Consider the following 27971-nt stretch of genomic DNA (forward strand, 5'->3'; position numbering starts at 1 on the left):
CTTTTCCTAATCAGGGGCCGATAAAAAAGGTCTTACATATATCATACATAACGGCATTGTCGGTATCCCCAGTGGCATAGTTCCGTTCTATTCCACTAACCCCTGAGTCCACACATCGTGGGGTATTCACGAATTCAAATTATCTGCCCTGGATGATTTCACTGGCCACATATCTTGATTCTACGAACCAATCGAAAACAGTTTACATACCAGCAGCATGTAGGGTCAAAGTTCAATTGAGAGAAAGTTTGCAAGACATCTAATATTAAAGAAGCGACATGCACACAAAGATATTGACAAAGTTTACAACAACTATTCGGCGAAAAAATACGAGTTAATTCCCTTCGCCCAATCGCTTTGCATTTATGGAATTTTTTGATTGGTTGATAGAAACAATACATCATTAAAAGCGGATGATTTGACTATGTGTCCCCCGCTGTCGGAGGTTCTTTTATGTACCGACTGGGCTAATATGGAGATGGGAATTTTCGAATTCCAGCTGTCAATGGTTATTTTATGTGCACGCAAAGTTTTTTCTTATCATCCGAACGACTAGGCGCTGTTCCTGGTCAGATCCTCTGCCCTGTACCACTGACAGGGGGATCTTGCGCAGTACATAACTCCTCGCAGAGTTTCGTTTGATTAAAGCTAATCCCACTACTCACTGCTGTAAACAAAGCAAATTCTTGTTCTAAATTATGACTGGTCAATAGTCCGATTAACAACCAATAGCTAACTGCGTAACAATACCAAACATAGCCCCAAATTGGACCAAATATATATGTTTACATAACGTTACGTCACGACTCACGATTTTATTATTCCCAATTAACCAGTGCATATATAGCAGAATATTGCAGAAAAACTAATTGTGTGACACACATTTAAGGCTATCAACTGTCAACACGATTTTTACTCTGTGGATATAATGTAAACAATATTGTTTTGAGGCGAACAACACTTTCACCGTTTTTAATACCTTAAATCACTGTCCAAAGTTTTAGGGAAGACCCCCGATTAAAGAAGGGCTGTCATGTACTTACTGTGCTTTTGGATAGATTTGATTGAACGGGGAGAAAAGACACACTCCATGAAAAGCGCAAGTATCAGAAGCTAATCCAGCAATGGCCAGAGAGGGATTTCTCGGGCCATTGCTTCAGGAATGGCGCAGGGTGACCCCGGGGAACTTAATTATTTCTTTACCAACACCGGGAGCGAACCCGCTGACCAACCTCGGTTACCTTCCTTAAATGGGATACCGAACCCCGTACGTAAATGTAGCGATCATTTAAAACTTGCAAGCATTTAACCGCTTCCTTTGCATATGTTTCTATCCACTTTTATATTACATATATTGGTCCATCAAAATCTAGGACTGCTACTTTATAAGAGAAAATTTCCCCTCATTGCACACTGTATCTGTATGGCGTAGAATTGTTTCCGTTAGTCCAGTCAGATTTTATAGCCAAGTAGGTGCAGAAACGTGGACCGTTTGTTATTCATATTTAATTGACGCATTCTGGCAGTTTTATGGAATAGTTTGGGGTAAATTTTCTTGTCCGGTTGAAAGAGTCTACATACTACACATCTCAAGACTGGTTAACCTAAAATAATAAAAAAAAAATAATTGCTTTGCCATGTCAAAAAAATACAGCTATGGACGAATAATTTTTCTTAAACATTTTTTCAAGTTAGAATGAATGTTTTCAAAGCCAGATTACGTAAATATTTACGAAAACATAACTATTGATATTGTACTATTAAATTCTCCATTATCAAGACGCATACCTCATTGATTAGCAGTCATAACACAATGTCTGGATAATCAAGTCACATGTCAAAACAAATAACGACAATCGCAAGTCGTTCTAATAAAAATAAAGCGCGCACCTTGCAGCAAAAATCTTTTGTTTATTTACCATTTATAGGGTGATAATTAATGCATTTTTAATGGTATAAATTGCATTTGACCAAATGTCAACTCGTGGTTTGAAATATGATTTTATGGTAGGCGAGTTTGTATTATGTTTCGAGCCAGATCCAACCAAAGCCAAAGTTTTATACGATGCAAAGGTAAACAATAACAATTGAAATTGAATAAAACAAAACAATAGAACCCACAGTCAATACGGTAATAGAAACTTATTTAATTATAATGATACAGAAAAAGATGCTACGTAGTCATGATTTGGATTGATCCTGATTTGTGTTGACTGACCAATTGCAGTATTGCTATTGGGGACAATATTTCTTTTTCTGCCTCTGCCTCTCATGAAAAATTCAACCACAACAAATTCTCCATGGGGCATTTAGGCCTAGTCGTAATTGAAACAATGAATGCCGGAAAGAGTCCCATTACATGGGCATTGCACTTAGCGGTCTTCTGTCTTGGAATAAGTGGTCTATCAACTGGTCCAACTTGTTCAATAGAACCATGTGAATAGTTACATATATTGCTGGATGCCGGATTTAAACAACAAACACGTACATCTATACTATAGGACATTCACTAGGATGTTTTTCACCTGTGTGACGAATATTATATCGAAGTGAAAGATAGAGAAACTATCATTTTATATGCATGGAAGTAGCATGCCATGAAATAGGGCTACTTCGAACATTTGAATTCATTTATAAGTTTAATGATTACAGTAACTTAGCTATTATATATTTTTATTTAATGACTATTTTTAGCTATAATTAAAAAGTTTTATCAAAAAGTCAGGTTCATTTTGGTGAAGGAACATATAAATTTTCATTTTTTTAAAAAGAAAAAAAAGTAAGTGTTCAATCTTGCCTAGCCAGTGGGCTAACTTTGAACAATAAAATGTCACTACATGTTTGTGAAAAGTTCTTTTTCTTGGGGTTATGCAATTGAGTTTAAATAGATAGAATTTCTAATTTAATGTGATTATTATTCAACATTTAGTATGGTTGACGACTTATCAGTCATAAATGACATCTTATTCTGACTTGCATAGACTTATTGCTATTTTAATGATTGTGATAAATCAATAAATGTGTATTTATTTGTGTGTATTTTAGGTTTTGGATTTGCAGAGTTTGAGAGATAAAGATGGAAAGAAAATACCCGGGTATCATATTCACTTCCAGGGCTGGAATAGCAGGTAATTAAAATGATAGCTTGACTGTATCAGCATTTATAACAGAAGATTCACTCAACATCATCTCAGCCTAAAGGAGCTAAATAACTCCATTTAAATTGAATTAAAGGGAGACAACTCTCTTTTAAGTCTTTGGCTGCAGACCACTATTAAATTTTACCATACTTTTTCAACTACATAACCCTCACCCACAACAAATTTACAGGAGATAAAATAACAGACAACTGGCCTATTGTGCGTGATAAAGTCTGAATCTATGTCTGACAAAGTCTGTAACATGTGCCTTAATATCGAACTAGTTTGTCTTCTGACCAGAAATTGAATGTATGTATAAATTTGGTAATAGGAATTGCAAATATTGTTTTGAATGCTCATATATTTTATTATTTTGAGAGTCACAGTGGCACAATGAGCAAGACACTGGTTCACCAACCAGGAGTTTGGGGTTTGATTCTGGTGTTGACGTGAGAAAGCTCCTCTGTATTTTCCAGCAATTTTTTTCCCCTTGTCATTGGTGCAGGACAGAGTACCGGGCAAAACGGAAATGAAATAAAGTGGGGTTTAACAGCCTACTGGGCTGCTCCGACTGGGCTAATGAAGATGGGCATATCGGGGCATATGCCATACACTCATACAGTGTGCAATGTGGGGAAGTTTGCACGTTCAGCAGCACTACTGCCTACTTTTAAATTGAATTCCAACTGCTAAGGGATCTTTTATGTGCATGCCAATGTGTACAGGAGCTCCTTTTTTCGTACAACTACACATTGTCCCTTGCCAGGCCCTCTGTTCTGCACCACTGACAAGGGGGAACTACGCCGGAAAATCCAGATGAATGTTTGCGGCCAATGCAGGGATCGAATATGGGACCTCCCATGATTAATGGTTGGCGAACCAGCTTCTTACTCACTGAGCACACCTGGCAAAACTGATATCTTATACCGTATATGTTAGCGTGCATGTTAAAGTACACTTGACAGTTGAAATGGGATTAAGACTAGGCATAATTGTTACTGCCTAGGCAAAATTTCCCTCGTGGCTCACTGCAAAAAATAAGGACAAGAAACCATATTTTTTTTCATATATTAGTTCATTTTATTCTTTTTACAGCTGGGATAGAATTGTTAGTGAAGAGTTTATTTTAAAAGGAACAGAAGAAAATCGTCTGTTAATGAAAACGCTTGCAGAAACTGCCAAAAAAAAGTAGGTTTTTTTATACATTCACATTGAAACATGGTGATAATGTCTGATTATCATTATTGTAATTTAATTAGTGGGTCTAACCCTTGTTGCTAAAGTGACTTATTCCATGTATGCTGGGATAGTCCTCCTTTCTGCCATTACTGCTTCCTAATAACTTTAAATTCAAGAAAAATATTTCAATATATTGTTGTCACTCCTCTCTGTCTGTTCGGTTAAAATTCTAGAGGCTAAAGTTATTGTTATCATCTGATTTTACCTGTATTTGTATAATAAATCTTAGCCAATCAAATTGTAATTATTTCTCATCATTATATCAGTCTGATAATGGTTCATTTAATATGATAAACTAAAAATATTTCAGCATTTGTCATGTACTAGAGTCTATGTACTGGATAGATTCAACCCAATCTTTTGATGGGCCTCCTTTTATTTCTATTGTTTTCCTCGATAAATGTTTAATAATCAGGTGGATTAAACTGTTGAAAATTTGATATTCCCCCCCCCCCAAAAAATAATAGATTCCTTAAAGAAATAGATATACCTTTTTTTTGTAGGGGTTGGGTAGCCGAATGGTTTAACATGTGAGCGTTAGATTGTAAGGTCTGTCGTTGAGTCAAGTGGTGTGGTTTTGACAATTTGAAGGGATGCATGTCCAACCTCGTGGGTTTTCTCCAGGTCCCCCAGTTTCCTCCCACCTCTAAAGATCCCTAATAAAATTGAACCATATGTTAGTCCTGAAGCGTGGTTTCGACTCCCCGCTTGTACAGGACAAGTAGTATGATTGCCTGTCCAGTCTTGTGGGTTTTCTCCAGGTCCTCTGGTTTCCTCCCAAAGCTAAAGACTACTAATAAAATTGAACCATATGTTACTCCCGAATTTATCTAGTTTGTGTTGAGTGGACTTTAAACTCCTTTTCTCTCATTTAGTCCAGTGACACCTAAACCCGAATTCTACTTTTAAAATGGTTTTATTTCAGTCAGACGAAAGATAACCGTAAGCGTAAAATTGATGATATTTTGAAGAGAGCTTTTGATGGTGGTGATTTATCATCATCAGATGGTGATAGTTCTACATCTAGGAAGGGTCTAGACAGTGACGATGAGGATGATGAGGACGAATCCAAGACAGATGATGAGAATAGCCCAACAAAAGAGGTAATTGTTTAACATTCTAACTCATGACGTCAACTGGCCGCCTATCGCCATTCAAGAGATCAGTTGCATTATATCTGTTAAAGGCTCAATACCACTCTTGTTGTAACTGAATAATATGTCCCAATCTTTATTCTGGTCAACAAATTGCACTATTTTACAATATTCCAATTAATTGATGATACAAATTTCATCTTAACACACCTAATTTAAAAAATTGGAAAAATTCCATTAAATGACTTGAAAAGCCTGACGTAAAGCTTTTCAAATATGACTTGGATTTAAAAATATTTTTGAACCCTCTGGACAAGTAAAATAGGATTTAATGGATAATTTACACAACAGGTAGGACACTAACACATCTAGTACTTAGAATAAGGCTATTTTTTATTTACTGGAGCTGTCAAGCCAGCAAGAGTGTTATTATCCCTTTAAGTCTTTCTTGTATGTCATAAGTTTATTTTCTTTTTGAGTGAAGCCTGTATCATCACAGTGGGCTCTTACGACTGGTTCCCGGATCCATTCACATGATTTGATATTAGTTGATTTCTTACAATGTCTATGTAGTTTTTCTTGTCTTGTTGGGTTTGTGTTGTGTGTATTGCGGTCCTCTGGCATTTACTATTATATAGGGAGAGGGATTGTAGTCCACTTCCTACTGCTTTCACACATTTTGTTTACCGGGATCCAGAGTGACTCACTAACCTGGAGATCTGGGGTTCAGTCAGAGTGTTGATCAAGAAAGTTCCTCTGGACTTCTCCAGCCTTGTTTCCTTTTGTTAGTGATTCACGGAGGAGGACCTGGTAAGGAATATTGTCTAGACTTCTACATGTTGGCATACACTTTAAAGAACCCATGGCAGTTTGAATTTCCCAAAGGGTAGGTGCACTGGAAACTCTGCTGTCTGCGCAACTGGGTAACATTTCTCTCATTCTAATTATCATTAGCCCAGTTGGTACAAATGAGTACATTTTTTAAACCACATTGATTTAATATTTGTTAACCATTAGTGGTTTGTAATTTTTTATTTTATTTTTGTAATCATTGTTATGATATTGTTTTTGTTTTAGAGTCCTGATGCAATTTCGAATGATCCAACACTGCCACAACAAGTAAGTAAGACTGGAATTGACTAACCATTGGTAATTTTGTAGGAACCTGTGTGGGGGTGTGAGGTTGGGGGGAATAGTTTAACATGTGTGCGTTAGATCATACGGTCTGTAATTGTGTTAAATGACATGGTTTCGACTCCCCATTTATATATGACAAGGGATAGGAATGCCTGTCCAACCTCATGGTTTCTCTCCCGGTCACCCGGTTTCCTCTCAATGCTAAAGACACCTACACTTGAGTGGCCTTAACCCTATCTCTCTCTCTCTCTCTCTCACAACTGAACTATAGGCCAGGTTTGCTATTAATTTTATAAGTATATATGTTTATATTTATTCTTGTAGCCTACCCATTCACCCGTGGATGTTGAAATACCAGAAATATTAAAAACAAAATTGGAAGATGATTTCTTTCTTATTAATCATAAGGAAAAGGTAGGTGGTATTTTCATTGTTTTTAGGGTTTGATTCATGGTGATGTATCTGTGACAATATTATCTGTCAGACCTAATATTATTTGTTTATTGTATTTAGTCAGGTTATGAACCAGACCTAATACTGAACTAAGAGCAGCTTGCAGAGTTGGATTGTCGGCGTTATATTAATTATTGGCGTGGTTGGGTGCCCGAATGGTTAAAATCAAACCATATGTTAGTCCAAAATGACCTATTTTGTGTCGAGTGGATGTTAAACCCAATTTCTCTCACTATAGTAATTATTCATATGTTTTGTCTATTGTAGTTAGTCAAGTTACCAGTCAGACCTAATATTATAGAAATATTGGAAGGATTTGTAAAGAGTTATTGTTTAAATAATTTATACGATCAGCCAGAACGAGATAAATCACGCAGTAATAGTTCCGACAGTTGGCATTTTGCACCAGGCAGATGGTAAGTCAGCGTTCTAATAGCCACTATCTTCCTCGTGTTAAGAGGAGTAGGGTTCCTGGGTCCCCTGGTTTTCTCCCACTTCTAAAAGACCCTCTACACGCAAGCAAATGATTGAAAAAAAAATTGAACAATATGTTAGTCACACCAGAAGTGACCTAGTTTGTGTCCAGTGGACGGGTTAAACCCCATTTCTCTTTTCATTTTGAGCAGTTGTGTACTTTAAAAGATCAGAGCTGTTCTACATGTGTGTCAAAAGCCCAGAGCTGTTCTACATGTGTGTCACAAGCTCAGAACTGTTCTACATCTGTGTCACAAGCTCAGAGCTGTTTTACATGTGTGTCACAAGCTCAGAGCTGTTTTACATGTATGCCACGAACTAAGAGCAGTTCTACATGTACGCCACAAGTTCAGAGTTGTTGTACATGTATACCACAAGTTGGTTGTCTTCTACATGTATTCCACAAGTTCAGAGTTGTTCTACACGTATGCCACAAGTTCAGAGTTGTTCTACATGTATGCCACAAGTTCAGAGTTGTACTACATGTATGCCACAAGTTCAGAGTTGTTCTACATGTATGCCACAAGTTCAGAGTTGTTCTACATGTATGCCACAAGTTCAGAGTTGTTCTACATGTATGCCACAAGTTCAGAGTTGTTCTACATGTATGCCACAAGTTCAGAGTTCTACATGTATGCCACAAGTTCAGAGCTGTTCTACATGTATGCCACAAGTTCAGAGCTGTTCTACATATATTTCTACATGTATGTCACAAGCCCATAGCTGTTCTATAAGAATGTCACAAACTGAGAGCTGTTCTACTCTACTATATAATCACTATATCACAATATTTTATAAAAAGTTAATAATTTCAGTTTATCTCTATGTGGGCGTAGTGTCCACAATTTGCTTGGCTAAATGTACCTTATATTTTGTTAGTCTATCTTATGTTTGACAATAGCTAAATATATTTTTATATGTACAGGATTCCTCTTTGTAAAGAAATGGTTGATGGTATAAGAATCTGTTTTGATTTTACGTTACCTCTGATATTATTATATGGTAATGAAAGAGATCAGTATAAAGATGCTGTACGGAATATAACATATCATACATTACAAGAACAAGATAGGTATGTCTATATATTTATCTTTTTTAAACCAGGGGGGTAGAGAGGGGTGGGGCGGCAACACTCCCATAAAAGAGTAGCAGAGGCTGGATATGCAGGTAGAACTGTGTAGCTACTGGATCAAATGATGCCGATGCAGAGAGTAGATATTAATATATATTTAAAAATCCCTGCACAACATCAGTACAAAAACATTTTCAGGTTAAAATGAGAGGGGGTTTTATAACATATCGTATTGCTGTTGTGTTGAGATTTTTAAATATTTATTTATAATTTTAAAGTAGTTTTTAATGTTCAGTTGTTAGATGTACAGCATTTTTAGTTATTGTTTTTTTTAATATTTTAGATAATTTCAAAGTAAATTAAAGTTTTAAAGTAGATTGTTATTTTCATTATCTATTTTTTACCTAAGTATTATAGCAAGAACAGCCAGCTCTTTATCTAAATGTTACATAATGCATCTTTAATATATGATGTAGAAATATCAATATAATTAATCTATTTATCTCATTCAACATTTAAAATCTATTACAGAGTCTTAACCCCAACAGATCAAAATACAAAAAGACCAAGAAAAATTTCTCCACATCAACGCTTTTCTCACAACGTAGACCTTGATTCCTCATCTGAAGATCTTACCCCTCGTAGAATCACGCGGAAGTCCATCACGGAAGAAACTCCCAGATCGGCTCCCCGTGGACGGAAGCCTGGACCAAGGTCAAGGAGAGTTCAAAGTACGCCTGTGAATCGGGACATAGAAATCAAAGTTGAACCGAACAGTGATAATGAAATCAGCTTCAATACAAGCGTACAATTATCCGGTGATATATCCACTAATAAACATATGACTGTGCGGAACGGCAACGGTTTGCATCATAATCATGATAACATGCAAGATGGACGCTCAGACATCATGGACAGTCTGTTGTCATGGCAACTGTTACCGACAGAGATTCAGCTGAAAGAGCCAATAAAGCCGTCTCAGATCTATGGGGTTCATCATTTACTTCGTCTATTTGGTAAGTTTCATTTCATGATTGACATATTTTGAAGAAATTTAACTCTTATTATGATGTGAGAGATTAACCACTCATATCGAGTTCTTATCTGCTTATTTTAATGGCGGATAATGGAATAGTCTGTGTATGGTATGCAGATGTTACTTATTTGTATAAAATATCACAAATGACAAAATAACAATTAAATGTACCGGTATGTACATGCAGAGTTATTGTAGACACATGTTCAGAGATAACCACGCTGCTCGCGTGCAGCATATTTTTACTCTTATACATTCACCGAAATAATATAGAAGAAACAAATGTGCTATGCATTGTCGCCATTTGGCCTCACACCAACCATGACATTGTCTCCACTTTAGACCCCTGGCTACTCAAATCACTGATTGACATGGTCTATATAGATATAAATGTATTCTATAAATATTTTTGTCAATAATTTTTTGGTTGTTTTAGTAAAGCTTCCTAGTCTGGTCAACAGTATGAATTTAGATGAAGGTAGAACACAGATTTTAATGAAGTTAGTTGACAGTTGTTTACAGTGAGTAGAACATTTTCTATAAACTAATTATATTTTATCAACAGTGTATTGCCGAAAAAAGAATCGTTATACATGTACATCATATATCTGTCTATTGCAGGTCTTTCTTTTGGCTTCAAACATTTATTCACAATTGCCATTTAATAATTTAATTTAAAGATGGATAATAGAGACTCTGTTTCTTATCGTAACAATGGTAGCAATAAAAATAGAGACTATACTATTCTGATCAAATCTTCAAATAATTTCTCACAGAATACAAGTAATTTGACTAAGGTAATCTTACATAATGCATCTTTAAGCAAAACATTTTGAATTAAATGAACGAAATTATTAAATCTTTTCAGATATCTAGCGGAACGAGAAGAAATATTTCATGATGAAATCTATGTCGATTCCTGACATCAATCATCAGAGGTTTCAGCCAATCAAACATTTACAAGCTTAGGATTATCTTCAGTATCGATCAATAGAATGTACATGTGTAAGGCAGAGGTGCTTTGAATTTACTGCTTGGATCGGTATTGTCAGCTTGGATGGAAAAATCTTTCAGATCTTTTAGTCCTTGTGTGAGGTCACCATAGATGGAGCTTCAAGTTTTAATGGTCCTGTTACTCAACAGAGTTTATTGTCAAAGATGTCACCATCTTGAAACAGATTGACAATATCAAAAATGTCTGCAATCTTGAAACAGATTGACAATATCAAAAATGTCTGCCATCTTGAAACAGATTCATAAAAAGCTATTTCCATCACTTCATATTAGTGACTGAAAAAAGGCATGCTTTCAGAAAAAATTATAGATTTCCTCTGACAAAAATAGTTACTTAGGCTTGTGGAAGGTTTTTATTTTTTTCAAATATAATTTTCAACACAAATACAAAGCCAGTAACTAATGGTAACTAGGTTGGTTTACAACACACATAGTAAATCATTATAAGCTTGAATCCTTCGCAGATCTTTTTTTTTTATGTATGGGGAAGAAACTGAAGAAGCACCAGTAATTGAAGGTGTTCAATATTTTTCATTGATACATTCTCTTGTTAGACTCTTTGTTTATACAATACTATTAGACATATTAGATGAGAAGGGGTTCCAGGGGTTGCGTCCCCCGACCAAGCCCACTTGGAAGTGTACCAGGAGATAAGATTTTCAAGCTACATGTACATGTATAATCAGCTTTTTCAGGTTAAAGCACAAGCTTTGGTCAGTATTCATCAATACAATAACCCATAGCCCTTTATTTATACTCTTGCATCAATACATCAACCTGACTAACCAATTAGGGTCTCCATAGTCCTTAATTCATACTCTTGCATCAATACATCAGCCCACATAACCTAGTAGGGTCTTGACTGGATGTTGGGCTAAGCGTCTGCTTCCAAATAGGGTATTCATCTTCATACTCTTTCATCAATACATCAACCCACCTATACAAATAGGGTCTTCATAGCCCCATATTTATACTCTTTGATAAAGAGATTTTTGTATAATTTATTCTGTTAATATATTATATACTCGCATCATTATTCATTATCCTAATAAGGGATCATCACAAAATTTCAGCACTTTTCAAACAAATAACCGGCATATAGATCTTGAACAACCCATCCATCTGCATGGACAAGAGTAAGAAAATAATGATATATTTCAGTTCATGATTCAACATTTAATTTATCAGATCTCTATCCTCTGTGTCGTTTAACCCACACACCCAATTCTCTGAGTTATCTGTTACGTCGTTCAACCCACTCCCCCAATTTCACTTTATTAATTTTCTATCCGTTCAACTCACCTGCCCGGTTCTGTGGGTTCTTCATTTTCTATCCGTGGTATTGTTCAACCCACCTGCCCAGTACCACAGGTTATTTTTTGGATGAAAGGGTTGAAATTTAGCAATGGTATATAATGTATATAATTGTTATTCACTATTCATATCAAATCATTTAGAACTTAACTCCATTATTTTAAATCATATTATTCAACTAATACATTTTACATATTAGTTATTCTGTGTATTTTTCTGTAATATTTTACTGGTTATTATTAATAACTGCTTCACAGTCTTTAGTGAATGTAAATATGATTACTTGGTAGAAAGTACATATTTTCCTGGTGGTTTGGATATATATCCCAATACAGCCCTAAACAACACAGGTTTTTTGTGTTATCAAATTCAGTCAGAAAAGGACTATCTAGTGTTAATTGCTGACTGTTCAGTCATTAATAAGGAGTATCTAGTGTTAATTGTTGACTGGTCATTCAGATAAGGACTAGTGTTAATTGCTGACTGTTCAGACATTAATAATTACTAGAAACAAACATTTAACTATGATATCTGATATCATATCCCCAACCTCTATTTACAAGAATTTCAAATTTTTGAGGTCATCAAAGAACTGCTGAATTTGATAGTGGTGTCTGGCTAATACATATTTGTACATGGCTATATATATATATGGACTTTCCTGTCTATATGTGGACTTTTCTGTCTATGTATGGATTTTCCTGTCTATTAGTAAGTGCAGGAGGACCACACTACACACACTGCCTATATATGGACCTTCCTGTCTATATATGGTTCAGTATTTAAGATGGTGGAAGCCAAGCTAATATATCTTTAATGTCAGGATCTGTTCCTCTGATATCAATAATTTTTCACGTTTTGTAAAAATAGTTTTATAATTGCAATTTATTTAAGTCCAGTAATTTTTTTGACTTTGGCTCAGATTTTTGATATTTAAATTGATTTTATATACTGTAACTTCTGATGTTGTGATTATTATCCCTTGATATTTATAATTTACTATATACATGGAAGAAAACAAATGGGGTTAGCGACCAACTTTTCTTCATTGACTTGGGGGGGGGGGGTGGTGGATGGCTGAATGGTTAGCACGCGCGCGCTGTATCATAAAGTCCGTCATTGAGTCGACTGGCGTGGTTTCGAATCCCCGGTTGTACGTGACAAGGAGTAGGGTCGCCTGTCCAACCTCGTGGGTTTTCTCCGCGTCCTCCGGTTTCCTCCCACTGCTAAAGACCCCTATGCTGAATGGTTAGCACGCGCGCGCTGTATCATAAAGTCCGTCATTGAGTCGACTGGCGTGGTTTCGAATCCCCGGTTGTACGTGACAAGGAGTAGGGTCGCCTGTCCAACCTCGTGGGTTTTCTCCGCGTCCTCCGGTTTCCTCCCACTGCTAAAGACCCCTATGCGCAAGCGAATTATTGAAATAAAATTAAAACCATATGTTAGTCCCGAAATGACCTAGTTTGTGTCGAGTGGACGTTAAACCCCATTTCTCTCTCTCTCATTGACTGGACTAATGAAGACTGGCATATGCCACACAGTGTGCTATGAGGGATAGAGGTGTTACCACCTACTCTTTCTTTAATTCCATCTGCCATTTACACAGAATTAGTTAGTTTTATTCCCAACCTCCACATACTATTACACTAATTTGTCCCTATATAATTTGAATTTAAATGTTCTCCAAGATAAATATTTGGAACTGTATTTTAGTTTTAACAACAACCTTTCTGTTGGTACAGTATTTGAGATTTGTAGTTTTAAATTATGCGTAAAAATTGCAATTGCCATGGCATGTCTTATGGTGTATGGACTATAAAAAGATGATAGTATATCGAGGTACGATGTACCATACAAGTTTTTCAAAATTTTGTCAGGTACAGTGGACCATACAAGTTGATCAAAATTTTGTCAGGTACAGTGTACCATACAAGTTGATCAAAATTTTGTCAGGTACAGTGTACCATACAACTTGGGAGCCACAGTGACTTAGTGAGTAAGATTTTGGCCCGCTAACCTGGTGGTCCTGTGTTTGTTCCCAGTCTTTTGCCAGAGAAAGTTCATTGTGATTTTCCAGGGTGTTCCCCCAATGCGCTATCTATAATCCTTTGATGGGCCTCTTTTGATATTGTTTTATTAATTAAATGTTAAAAACTAGTTTGCGTCCATATTAGCGTGGATTAGATTGTCTGAACAATGTAAAATGGCTTTAAATGTAAGGTACCCAGAATCTAAAGTGTATTGTCCCACAAGCTGTCATCATCAATCTTAATGAAATGGGGTTTAACATCCTGTTAGGTAATGTAGACAGGGTCGGTTGTAGAAAATGTGGGGCCCAATTTGGGAAATGAAATGGGGTTTAACATCCTACTGTTCTGCTCCGACTGGGCTAATGACGCTGGGGATACTCCATACAACGTGCTATGAGGTAAATTATGCCAGGACAGCTATGCTAAGGCCTGCTTTTATATATGAATTCCAACTGCCACGTGATCTTTTACGTGCACGCCAATGTGTACACGATACCTTGTTTTTTTTTATCCCATCCAAACGACTAGACATCTGTCATGGGGGAAACCACGCCGGAAAATCCTGTTAAACTTTCTAGGCCAACACTGGGGCGAACCAGCAACCTCCAGACCCAAAGTTACAGGATATGAATAACTTTTAACGAGGCTTTTATTAATTAATACTATGCTTTTCTTCACAAGTAGTGAAAATTTGGGAAAATTGGTCAATTTTGCCAAAAACTGGCCTTGATCAATGATCATCAATGTATATAAAGTTGTTGACATTGTCCAGGAAGCTGTTATCTTATGTTTAAATTGCCAGTATATAAAATTGTATATAAACGTTCTAGATATTGTAACTATTAATGTACATGTAGATGTATTGTAGAAACTGTTTGTTTTTTTGTTAAAAAATAAATTTGGAGAAATGACAAAATGTGTGTTTAATTTAAATATTTTTTTACTTGTCATGCCTGACAAGTAGAATGAAACCGGGATGATTGGTCAGTGTCTTTACAGATGCCATTTTGAGATGCCATGTAACATACTTCTATGGTTACCAGTTAAGCTGAATCTCCCTTTCAGTCATGTTTCCCAGTTTTGACTGACTAACGGTAAATGTGGTAACATTTACGCACCAGGTAGGAAATTCCTTTGCCAACACCATGATATCAACCCCAACACCCACAGGTTCATGAAATGAATTGGGGTTTAATGTCCAACTGTTCTGCTCTGACTGGGTTAACGAAGACAGACATACACCAAACTGTGTGCTATGAGAGAAATTTTGCCCGGACAGCAGCACTATGGCCTACTCTTATATCAAATTCCAACTGCCAAGGGAGCTTTTACGTGCACGGCAATCTGTACACAGGATGTCAGATTTTTGTCCCTTCCGGATGACCCACTGTCTTTTACCACAGGTTAATGAGCCAGCAACCCCGTGCCATTGTGCTCCCTACTCAAATTTGCAAAGATTGTCATGAAATGATCAGTTACCACACGAAAAGTCCTAGTGTTCTGCTCCAAACTGGGCTAATGAAGATGTATGCCCTACAGTGTTCTATGAGGGGAATTTTGCCCGGACAGCGACACTACGGCCTACTCTTATATTGAATTCCAACTGTCAAGGGATCTTTTATGTGCACGCCAATGTGTACACAGGACCTCGGTTTTTCATCCCATTCGATTGACTAGACTGCTGTCCTTGTCAGGCCGTCCATATTAGGGAAGTTTGGTCTGCAAACAGTATCATGGGCTGCATTACAATGCATGGAATGAGGAGTCACCACACTAATGGTGAGAGAGAGAAATGGGGTTTAACACCCACTCGACATACATATGGTTTTATTTCAATAATTCCCTTACACGTAGGGGTCTTGACAGACCTTATGGTTTTACGCCCACACGTCTATCTAACCACTAGAACCCCCAACCACAAAAAGTAATTCCAAAATTAAGTTATATTTACCCTATAGTAGTCAACGTTACAGGAGTGTGGGGTCGCAATATAGTGCATGGAATTGAACTGGGTTAAAGTCTCATCAACACAATACTTTGGTTATTTTGTGACTAACTCATCAATGCTTAAGGACATTTACAGATCCTACTTTTGTTCAAGAACATCATCCATCCTTTGTAGGATGATGTTTACGGTCATGAGGTGTCCTCGAACATGTCAATTTACACCATACAGCATTTAGTGAACATGTTCAAGATTGTTTTGACATAGTACGTCTTACGCATGATCAGATGCACAGAAAATTCCCCATAACAATGATGCCCTAAATGTACAATATACATGTTTAAAATACAGATGTGACATCATCCTGTGTTGTTGGTGTACCATTATTTCAAATAATCGTACGGACAACTTGCCAATTGTATATTATTTATACTAGTGAAATATTGGACTCCTGTGATGTATTTTACAGTATTTTAAGTCGTTTAATGGTTTCGAGCTTAAGCCATTGCGTAATATATTGTAAAAACACTTGAGGCCCCTTTTGTTGTTACAATATATTACTTAATGTCTCGCTCTCGACCACTAAACAATACATATTGCTCACATCGAAAACTATAAAAGGGGCCTTTTTCCACGAAAATCCAAATCTCTTGAAATCAATGGTACATTCATATTCCTGAAGCAATGGCCCTAGAAATCCCTCTTTGTGTGGGATTAGGTCTAATATAATGAAACACTGTGGTACAAGTAGCTTTAAAACTTGTTTTTAAAAATGGCAACACACTGCTGGTGTATTCATGATATCCGTAAGAGGGATACATGTAGCTACAGAATAATGAGAGTAGATGTAGTGGTGTTATTTTGCGATTAGCTTTAATATATGAATAGAAGATTCTAAATTGCTTAAAGATGGGTTCCCAGAAAAGTATTTATCGGGTGGTTATTTCCAATAAAAGTATGGCAATTTTGGTATATATGGAAAGTAGAGAATCCAATCTTACTAGAAAAATACTGGATTCCCCGAAAAACACTCATGGAGCGTATACAGGACAAAAATGTAAGGGTTCCCCTAATCGACAGCCCGACGATTAGGAATTTCTGCACTACGCGGTTAGTGGATAATCCGAGAATTTAATTAGGATTCAATATTTGTAATAAATAGCGATTAAAGACAACATCGTCTTATGTATACAATGAATTCTCCTCTGACTTCAAAGAGAGGTAAGTCATGAGACGTAAACATGACCTCGTTTGATCGACTTTTTATAGCAGGGCATTCCTTCGCAATTACAATGTTTGAGAAGGATTTGAAGCAAAATTATGACAAATTAATTAGTTTGAATATGTTTTTAGTCCATATATACCATTAAATCACCCAGTTTGTACCGGGAATGTATCTTTAAGTGAGCAAAGTGAGGGGGAGAATATTGTCCTGACAAAACATTTGCACCTATCTTTTTTCAAGTTCCAAGTTTGAGTTAACTTTCATGTGCAGTTCTAATTTTACAGGTGAGCTAGAATTCATCAAGAACTAGACTCACCAAAGAATGTCTAGTTGTGACCATACATCACCACCTATTTTTTTTTTACATATGAATTTGAATATATTTTGTTGACACGTAATTCTTTATTGTGTTTTGAAAACGTCTGCTTAAATTACGATAAAAGTTATGCCCCTTTATTTTCGGGAAAAAATGTCCGACAATAATTTTTTTGAAATCCCATCACTGCTATGGTCTCCTCCCTAAATGTCCTTAAAACACATGCAACCCTAATAATTTTAAATAACAAAAGCATTTATGGTTTTTAAAGTTTATTATTTGTGTATTTAATTGGAATGTTTCTTTAAATAAGTAAACACACAAATACTTGACTTACACAGGAGGACTACACAAACAAACAGAACCATACAAGACAAACCCTATATTGTAAATACTTTACTTATAGTTAGTACATGTAATATAAATACTTTACTTAGGCTACACAAAATAAATGTCTTGTTTCTCGGGCAACTGACAGCTGAAACTGTAGGGGGGGAGGGCGGTTTATTTTTTTTTTTACCTCATTTCTGGCTAGAGGATGGTGCAAAATAAAATTTTGCTATTGTTGAAAATTGTTGGGGCGGGAGGGCGGCCTTGTATTTTATTTTTTTAATGAGAAAGTCATTACTTGTCTACAGTTTTGCTTTCAGTTATATATTATACATACTTAGAACATAAACCCAAAAATCAAGTCTACTCAAACACTGAACACTGACTGTAAGGAAAATAATTTTCCATATTTAATTCACGTAATGTAGCTTACTAATGGTAATGGTGACAACCATAATTGAAATTGGTTTAAAATAAAATTCCGTACGACTATTAATAGCCGTCCATAATAACGACAATATTTTAAAGGGTAAGCCTCTGTCAGCATGTGTATCAAAAATAATCATCACGGTAAACGACACTTAGATCTAAATCTAGTATCGCTGGTTTATAATGATTGACCTAATTCCAACCAATGCATGTCACGTGTCATCGGGATTCGGGAAATGACCGTTTCTCAGGATATTCGGTGTGTTTCTCAGGATATTCGGTGTTCTATCTGGGGTTTATATCGAATGACTATTTAAATTTAACTAACAACTGGTCAGTAAAACCATCAAATGTGTAATCCAATTATTATTTTCCGGATTATCAAAACTACCGTTAAATGTGCTAATGACCCAGATTCTGACTAAGGCATGGTGACTATCATCGTATCGTATTCGTAGCCACAAGTTATAATAATTAACCTGTTCTACGATTCATTGTTTTATAAGTAGGATTTTTTCAAACATGGACCGACTGAAGCCGGCAATAATGAGCCGATTAAGATCGAATGATTGAAATACAATGCATTGTTGTCAATGACTTTCGGTGTTTAACACGAATCAAATTCTAGTTCACAAGGGGAGGTAATTAAAATCACGTGATACAAAAATGGAGGTTCTTTCGATATCAATAAAAAAGACCCGTAAATGAGCGTTTACATCTGAATCAGTTTAATACATTTGAATGGATATTCACGTATGGGGCATGTAGATACATGCGGCATATTCTTTTTATGACTTGCTTATCGATGTTCGGGCGGGCGTTACATATTTTTTATTTTTCATCAAGACTAATAAATAGGCCGCACGCGCAACCAATTTTGCGTGCGGGCGGTGCCCGAGAAACAACTTATTTTATTTGTGTTGCCTTATAGTAAGTAAAAGTAATATAAATACTTTACTTAAAGTTAGTAGATGTAATACAAATACTTTACTTAAAGTTAGTACATGTAATATAAATACTTTACATAAAGTTAGTACATGTACATGTAACATAAATAGTCAAAGTAAGTACTATGTACTATAAATACTGATATAAAAATAAATGTGCCATTTAAATACAACATTTCAAAATATGACAATTATAAAAATAATCAACAAATATAGCCATTTTGTAAGCGACACAAAATTTAAAAAAATAGTTTTATCAGGTATGCACTAAATAATAATAAGTAGCATGCCAGATAATAAGCCACAATTGCCATATAAACAAACTGATCACATAACTTTCCACTCTTATGAATACTGTGCAAGAGGCAGAATATGCATACATTATCTTGAGCACCTGATAGCACTTTCAGTTTAGGAGTGCATATAAACCACAACAATCAATATTAAAAAAGCATTTAGGTTGATATGAGTTGTCTCCCTTGAACCAATCTTAATATTACGTATAACCAGAGTCGTGTATATAAGGCTCTGCGTGTAGCTATGTCTGACGACATTGTATGGTCCCTACCTTAGAGCTCACTTGGAGTAAGACCACAACCATTTAGTTTTGTAAGAGTTCTCTCTCTTAAACCAATCTCGGCTATGTTACTTTAGAGCTAAATCCGTAAAACTAATTGAGTAAGACCACAACCATTTAGAATTGGGTGAAGACCGGACACCTGAAGTAAGAAACTGGATTTCTCCTGGGAAAACCTGAGTTTTAACAGGTAAACTTGTGGAAATGTCTAATTCGATGTGCTGGACATCTACAGATATGTCGAAATACAAATCTTTACAGATATTTACTGCATAAAGTACAAGACCAACTTGATTATCGTTGCTCACTAAATATAGACACTTATTTTCAATATGGTGGATGGATGACTGCATCAACAAAATGTCTTCCTCGAGGTCCTCAAGGCTCAGATGTTTCTGATTGGTGGAATGGGGGGAAGTGATATCACAGACACAAAATGGCAGACTGACACCTTCATCAGCACATGTCTTGTAACGACTGTATCCTGAGATTCGTTCAACTTGTTGTAGAGTTATGTTATGATTACCTGTTTCTATGGACATTGTAACAAAAAATATATCTGTCTCGTTGCCATTGGAAACACCTGATTGAACTTCTAGATTCATCTTCAAGGTCATCCTGTTGTCCTGTTAAATAAAATGAAACATTCAATAAATGATGTTCTGCATAGACTGGGCTACTGAAGACTTGAATATGTCATACAGTGTGCTATGATGGGAATTTGCAGCACTATTCCGCACTATGGTCTACTTGTATCAAATTGTAATTATTGAACTTTAACATTTAAATATTGTAGTTGGCAAGGATTCAAAATGCCTCAAATGATTATCGGCATCTTTAAACCCCCGACTGACATTTTTAATAAACAAAAATGAAATGTAATGGGAGGGTTTAATGTCCTACTGTTCTGCTCCAACTGGGAAATTTTGCCAGGACAATGGTGCTACGACCTACATTTATTTAAGGAATAAACCAAATACTTACATGTAAACTTTTCCTGACATTTGTGAACTGATATAATCGTAATTGTTGGCAATGGCCGACTCCTGTCACCGAATGTCGGTGATGCTCACGATATTCTCTTTGTATCTCATTGTTTATTTTACCGAGAGCAAAATGTGCGTAAACAACATAATCCGTATTGTTCGACACTGTAGATTCAAAACCCTCACAAATACACAGATTTGGATTAATCATTGGCATATCGCTACATGTTCGATGGGGGGAAATCTGATCAAAAAGTCCGAGTGATGTAACATTGAAACGCTGATTTCTATTGGCTACTTTGACTTGCTCTCCACCAATCAATAAGGAATTTAATGTGTAAAACAGATCTAGGTGACTAATCAAACGATTCTGATTTTCTATCAAATTTTTCATTTTTTCGTCTCCAAGGTAACGTGCAACTTTTTCTGGAATGATTAAAAACATGGAAGGATGATAAAGTTCTCTTTGACCTTCTTCGGATCTTTGGAGGAAGTCACCATAGGAATTTCCATGGTCCGACATGACAACTGTCAAGGTGTTCGGCTGGTTCCGCGCAAAGTTCAGAAAGTCTTCTAAATGGACATCAAGTGTTTGGATTCTACGCCCAGTGTCTTCATGGGCGACGTTCGTTTCATAAAATGTGAAAAAGGGGAGATTCATATTGTTCAAGTACGTCTGATAAATTTGCAAATACTCTAAAAAATACTCATGATGGTGTCGTCCATTGAAGCAGACAGTGTCAAGGTCATGGAATGGATCGTTGTGATTGTTCACGAGCATCACTTCGCAACTAGTTAATGTGATGTCCAATGAATCTATATTCGCTTTAAGTAATGCTGCTTTTAACTTGGTCCAGGTTTCAAACCGAGATAACCTTGAGTCATGGACTAGGAGATCTTTGACGATGCCCCATTCCCACAAGTAACACAGATCCTCCAACCACAACGTTTTATAACCCTTCTCTTTGAATTTCCCCAACAATTCCTCTGTTTTCAAAGCCACAGGTGGCATGGCAAGAACACCGAAAGGTTTTTCGTCCAGATTAACATATCCGGAAAACATGGCCTGCAGCGTTTCAAATGTTCGCGACCTTACAGATTGTGTTAACTCAAAATCTAGTACCTTTGTTTTTGTATTTGTATTAAGATTTGAAAATAGATCAACAGTTTTGGGCAAAGACCGGTAAAAATGGTGTCTGGATACAGAGTCTACGAAAATGATATTAACGTTAATTTTTTCTTCCGCCATTTTCTTTTGTTCCGTTGAGTTGATATACATAGGAGGTAAAAGTATGAGCTGCAGCACAAAGTAAACACCTTCATCCTGATCAAAGAACACACTACTCGTGTCTAGATCACTGTTTTCATTTGAAAGAACACATTTTATGTAGAAAAATCCAAAATTGCCTTGTTTTCTAATTCCATATATACCATGGGTGAGGTCAATAGCGGAGGTAAACGGTGTCCATATTTTTTCACCTGTATTTTTGTTAATCTGGCCGAGATAGACAGGTAAAACACACTGATTAATGGAACAGGTCACATCCCTAAGCATAGCATCCGACTCATATCTCTGAAATGTACAAAATGACCAAAATATTTAAATTATTGATCTTTCAGTTCTTACTTGAAAACTAGGCTTACTCTGAAACATGACAAAATAAAGACATACTCGGTATCCACAGTGGTCCCATTCCGTTCCACTCCCCTAACCCTGGGTTCATTCACGGAGGAGACAAATTAACTGCCTTTGATGATTGTGCTATTTTTATCGATCAATCAAAAAAATCATTAAATACATAAAATTGACACAAATACATCTTTCCCATCTAAAAGATGTTTTAGGACATCTTTAATGTGCGCATGTCACGTCTTTTATATTAATTTCCTTGCAAAGTTTCTCATAATCGAGCGAAGAAGTCGCCATATTGTTGTGAACCTAAACAATGAGGCTAAGACAGGTTTGCGAAGAATCAAGCTACGACCAAGGGCGGATATTTTGATTACGTGTCTCCCCCATGGATGAACCCAGGGCATAGTGGAGTGAAACGGAATGAGACCACTGGGGATACTGCGGATGTATGAAAGATAGGTATATTTCTGAAATTACAAAATCAATTCTTTTTGAATTTTCAGCTCTTGATCTAAACTAGGCTTTACTCTGAAACATACAAAATGAAAGAGAGTTGTCTTTTGTTCGTGATCATAAACACTGTGTATAAATTTCAATTTGATTTGATAATTAATTTTGTTACTTGAGGAGCCACAAGATATCTTAAAAGGTGATCAAGGGCAAGTACCGGTACTCTGAAAATAATGATCACCTTCCTCATCTTATGAACATGTGTATAAATTTCTAGTTAACTGGATCATAGTTATGACTTGAGTCTCTAGACTGCATTTCGCCATTCAACAGACTTTATAAATTCAAAAACTACTGTATGTACATTTCATTTGAATCTTGCCATATCCCAGACAGTTGAGTCAATTTTCCTGTTTACTGATCGAAGATAAGATGCAATTATTTCTCTTGATTGTAGCCTATTTTTTATCCATGAAACCCTCCAAGTCGTGTATTCAGCTGGGAATTTTTGCCCCCAAGCTCCGCTTCTATTCTGTGACGACTGCATACACTGTACAGTGTGCTATGAGGGAAGTTTAGGCCAGACAGTTGCGCATTCGTATTTTCTTCATCAAATTCCAACTATCAAGATTTCTTTTAGGTTTACATGTGTATATCAATGTGTACATGGGACCTTGGTCCTTTGTCCCATCCAAATGACTAGACCATGTTTTTGTCAGACCCTCTATCCTGCACCACTGACAAGTGTAGACTACACCGGAAAATCCTGGTTAGCTCCTGGTTATATAATAATCACAAAAAGTATGAAGAGGTCAACAAACACTTACATATATCTTACAGAATTCGTAGTTTTTCTGATGACTGCAGGTACCAATAGGTTTACTTTTAAACAAATCATCGGCTATTTGACATGATTCTCTGTGTGGTTTAACTCGATGACATGTTACTTCCTGTCTTGTGCTTGTGTTAGACATAGCCGGTCGAATCATTTTCTTCAAATATGGAATTTTGCAATGACCATTGTGTTTCCCATTTGAATTTCTCCATATAGTTTCCATGTTAACATCATTGCTTAACCTATGGATTGATTTGACAAACTTCTGAATCTTAACTTTGGAATCTATGGAAAGTTGTTTCAATTGTAAGGAAAACATAAAAAGGACCATTCCAACCATTGACATAAAAATAATTTTCTTCATTTTCTGTCTGACTCTAAATATTCTTAACATGATTCAGATGATTTTTTAACTGAATGTTTTGGAAATGTCAACTGTCAACAACTTCTGTCCAGTACAACTGTTAATTTCTGTCCTGTACAACTGTCAACAACTTCTATCATCTACAACTGTTAACTTTTGGCCTTTACATCTGTAAACAACTTTTAACCATTACAACTTTCAACAGTTTCTGTCCTGTACAACTGTTAACAATTTCTGTCCTGAACAACTGTTAGCAATTGCTATCCTGTACAACTGTTAACATTTTCTATCCTGTACAACTGTTAACAATTTCTGTCCTGTACAACTTTTGACCTTTATAACTGTCATCAACCTTTAACCTTTACAACTGTAAAAAAACTTTTAACATTTACAACAACAACTGTCCTGAACAACTGTTAACAACTTTTGACCGGTACAACTATTAACAACATCTGTCCTGCACAAGTGTTAATAACAGTCGTACAACTAAAGACTGTATTAATCATCAAATAGTTTGCTTCAAATGTACAAACTTCTGCTGCCACATGCATATAGTTATGTACACAAAACAAATAACCAACAAACAAAGCTGCTATCATGCATAATTAACTATTCATCAAAATGTAAACAACCTAATCCTTGTATAAACAGCAGGTAGATGTCTGATATTTTTTTTTTGTTGTCGGATGCTGGATACATGAAAATGTTAATAAATATAAATTTGTGTGCTGTTCCTGAGGCAGGATATGCTTTCTCTTAATTCTAGATATGTAGACCATGATTTGTTTTTATATGAAATAATAGTACATTTGTATGTGTTGGGTTTCTTCGGCATTGTAGGATGTCTTGTGCTCATAGTGGTCTCCCCTTTTTAACATATCACATTTTATGAATTCATTAAAAGTGCCTTTAATTTTCAAGGGAGAATTAACCATCTATATCTGTTTACTGTAGTCTATTATACATGTCTCAGGTCTTTTCGTCATCCTCTTAGAAAAACATTAAGATTCAAATAACATTTCTCCATATATTTTATGCACTATATTGTTTTGGTTTTTTTTTGCAACACTGTATTGCAACACAAACAGCAGATTTGACAGGTTCCAAGGTAAGCTTTATTTATCCCATTGATTACTATACTTTGATGATTATCATATATTTATTTTATTATTTACAAATTGGCCATCTGCTGTTCATCAATATGTTGATTATACATGTGCAGCTCTACAAACATTCCATTGGCTACACCTGAAAAATAAAAAAATACAATGTTACCTTATAAAAACTAAACATTCGTACTAGATGAACTCTGCATTTATATTTTTGTAAGGATATATTTAATTTATTATTATTTTTAATTTCATGTACATCATCTTAAATTCTGTCATGGGAGCCGCGGTGGCTCAGGGACAGGTTCCAAGGGACATTTTTTGCCTCAGCGATTTCCTGCCGATGGAAATTGATGTCCCAGGGAAGCTTCGGGAGAACTGCAAAAATTTCAATGTTGCATTGAAATTTTTCCTGATGTGTTTCTGACGTTTTGTCAGGAATATGAGAGAGAGAGAAAAATGGGGTTTAAAGTCCACTCGACACAAACCAGGTCATTTCGGGACTAACATATGGTTAAATTTTTTTTTCAACAATTCGCTTGCACGTAGGGGTCTTTAACAGTGGGAGCAAACTGGAAGACCCAGAGAAAACCCATGAGGTTGGACAGGCGACCCTACTACTTGTCACATACAACCCGGGAATCGAAACCACGCCAGTTGATTCAACGACAGATCTTATGATACAGCGCGCACATATGCTAACCATTCAGCCATCCAACTCCCTGTCAGAAATATAGGCCGAGGGAGCACCCCCACAGCTTTCCAGATTCATGGGGAAGATTTGGGGATGCCTCCCTGGAGCTTCCAGGTAATATTGTTTTCCCCAAAGAGGCACGCATCCCCAGGTCTGTGAACTGGGGGAATCTACCCTCCTCTCCTCCCCAGTATCTTCAGCATCGCTTTCAACAAGAGCTGGTTTCTGTGTGGTGTTTCTTCTCTTAAAGCTTTTTTGGGTAGTGGCATATCGGCGGCAATTATGGAAATGATCGTCGGTTCGAAACGAATTGTACTTTATGCAGAATCCAGCCAATCAGCATCATGGGAAGAATGCACATTTCAAACGTTGTCATTGAAGGTTTCCCGATTTATACCTGTTTCAGGTAGGATTATATGCTTAATTGTGGTTGGATACGGCAGAAATATTATAAATAACAATAAACAATCTTCGGTTTGTGGAAAAATATTGTCAATTTTGCTTACTGAGGCCCGATGAGATTTGCGTTAGGCTTTGCTACGTGGAACTATATAACACCATCTCTCTTATCTCGAAACATGGAGGGTTGAGAGATGAGGTTTGTTATCTAGATCTATCTAGATGGGCGCCTTTTCAACCTTGTCTATGACTCTACACTATCTGGGTACTCCGCTTTTCTCCCACAGGAAAGACCTATCCTCATGCACTAATAATTATAATAATAATAATAATAATAATCATTTTGTATAGCGCTGAGTGCTCCAGCTAACAGCTGCTCCGCGGCGCTTTTCACAATTAAAATATTACATATAATATAAAACAAATAGTTCTAAAACATTAAAATGTCAACATGTTTATAGTTTAAAAGCACGTTTAAAAAGTTCGGTTTTAAGATTTTTTTTAAAAACAGCAATGTTAGTAGAGTCTTTTACATGTCTAGGTAATTCATTCCACACGTTAGCAGAGGCGTAAACAAAAGCCTGTTCACCAGTTTTAGTTTTTACTGTAGGAACATGAAGTAAGTTTTTATCAGCAGAGCGTAGGTTCCTGCTTGGTTTATACGGGGTTAAAATTTCATTAAGATATTGTGGGGAACAGTTATTATTTAGACAATTAAAAGTTAAAAGACCGATCTTAAAATTAATTTGTTGATAAACTGGTAGCCAATGAAGATTTTGGAGTACTGGAGTAATGTGTTCAGATTGTTTAGTTAGAGAAACGATACGTGCAGCTTTGTTCTGAATTTTCTGGAGTCTGCAGTTTATATCTGATGCTGGTAATTGGTATAGAAGCGAATTGCAGTAATCTAGTTTGGAGAGAACGAAAGCGTTAGTTAACATTTTAGCGATATTTGACGTTATAAATGGTCGAAGTTTACCAATGTTGTAAAGATGAAGATTTAATGATTTGCAGGTAGTAGAGATGTGACTTTTTATTTTAAGATCGAGATCACAGTAAACTCCAAGATTTTTAACTGATTGAGAGGATGTTATTGTTGAATCACCGATTTTAACGGATTGAGAAAGAGATTTTCTGCTGATTAAGATGACCTCTGTCTTATCATCATTTAATTTTAGGAAATTAAGATTCATCCAATTTTTTATGTCATCTATACAAGCCTCAAGTTTACACTACAGATTTCGGTGGAGTCACTCTGTGGTTTCAAAGCAAGATACAAAAATAAGGCAACGTTTGTCTGCGATATTTGCATTGGCTACCTTCGGTGGAAGCGGACGTTAAACGCAAACAATAACAACAGCTTATTATAGTGGTCCACAGGGCATGTATTCTGATTCATGGATTATACAATGAAATGAAATGGAGTTTAACGTCCTACTGTTCTGCTCCTAAACAGGGCTAATGATTATACACAAACAAGGAAGGGAGAAACATTTGAGAATATCGTTCTAAATTAGCACGGCCTGTGGATAACAGTGGCCCTGAAAGTTTCACCTATATTAATTTATAAACAGCTTCTATATAAATATCCTTCATAACTATCTGATGTTTTACCTATTACCTGTGACACGTTTTATAAAGTTTCACATTATTCACTGCAAACCCAGTTAATAACAAGCTTTTATTTACCAGACATGGGTATTAGCACGACTGGATAATCAAGCGTCAA

General features: G+C 36.1%; 2 protein-coding genes across 3 annotated transcripts; one reads left to right on the plus strand and one right to left on the minus strand.

Annotated features, from left to right (window-relative positions):
• The first annotated feature begins 1872 nt into the window (after window positions 1-1872).
• On the plus strand, window positions 1873-10926 carry LOC126829979 (male-specific lethal 3 homolog). Its single transcript, XM_050560172.2, has 11 exons — window positions 1873-2073; window positions 3046-3128; window positions 4236-4328; window positions 5305-5482; window positions 6551-6592; window positions 6935-7024; window positions 7331-7479; window positions 8463-8609; window positions 9141-9625; window positions 10082-10166; window positions 10514-10926. The coding sequence occupies exons 1-11, from the start codon at window positions 1975-1977 to the stop codon at window positions 10566-10568; spliced, it is 1506 nt and encodes a 501-aa protein (XP_050416129.1). The 5' UTR covers window positions 1873-1974; the 3' UTR covers window positions 10569-10926.
• A 6191-nt stretch (window positions 10927-17117) lies between these two features.
• LOC126829946 (uncharacterized) lies at window positions 17118-27934 on the minus strand. 2 transcript variants are annotated; one of them, XM_050560146.2, is made up of 4 exons: window positions 27857-27934; window positions 23669-25288; window positions 20757-22331; window positions 17118-20398 (listed from the first exon to the last, which is right to left on the minus strand). In XM_050560146.2, the coding sequence occupies exons 2-4, from the start codon at window positions 24068-24070 to the stop codon at window positions 19841-19843; spliced, it is 2535 nt and encodes an 844-aa protein (XP_050416103.2). In that variant the 5' UTR covers window positions 24071-25288; window positions 27857-27934; the 3' UTR covers window positions 17118-19840. The 2 variants fall into 2 exon arrangements, with proteins under 2 accessions (XP_050416103.2, XP_050416102.2); XM_050560145.2 differs by having other exon boundaries at window positions 27864-27933.
• Window positions 27935-27971: the final 37 nt, after the last annotated feature.

The sequence above is a fragment of the Patella vulgata genome, chromosome 8 (genome assembly GCF_932274485.2).
Source record: "Patella vulgata chromosome 8, xgPatVulg1.2, whole genome shotgun sequence".
NCBI classification, from domain to species: domain Eukaryota; kingdom Metazoa; phylum Mollusca; class Gastropoda; family Patellidae; genus Patella; species Patella vulgata.

What these genes read in the sequence shown, in the direction of transcription:
- LOC126829979 (XM_050560172.2), top strand. Translation starts at nt 1,975, where the DNA reads ATGTCAACTCGTGGTTTGAAATATGATTTTATGGTAGGCGAGTTTGTA. An exon ending in TTCCAGGGCTGGAATAGCAG is followed by an intron (nt 3,129 to 4,235) that starts GTAATTAAAATG and finishes TTCTTTTTACAG; the next exon opens with CTGGGATAGAATTGTTAGTG. An exon ending in TCATTTACTTCGTCTATTTG is followed by an intron (nt 9,626 to 10,081) that starts GTAAGTTTCATT and finishes TGGTTGTTTTAG; the next exon opens with TAAAGCTTCCTAGTCTGGTC.
- LOC126829946 (XM_050560146.2), bottom strand. Translation starts at nt 24,070, where the DNA reads ATGTTAAGAATATTTAGAGTCAGACAGAAAATGAAGAAAATTATTTTT. An exon ending in ACGAATTCTGTAAGATATAT is followed by an intron (nt 22,332 to 23,668) that starts GTAAGTGTTTGT and finishes TGTACATTTCAG; the next exon opens with AGATATGAGTCGGATGCTAT. An exon ending in ATGTCAGGAAAAGTTTACAT is followed by an intron (nt 20,399 to 20,756) that starts GTAAGTATTTGG and finishes TTTATTTAACAG; the next exon opens with GACAACAGGATGACCTTGAA.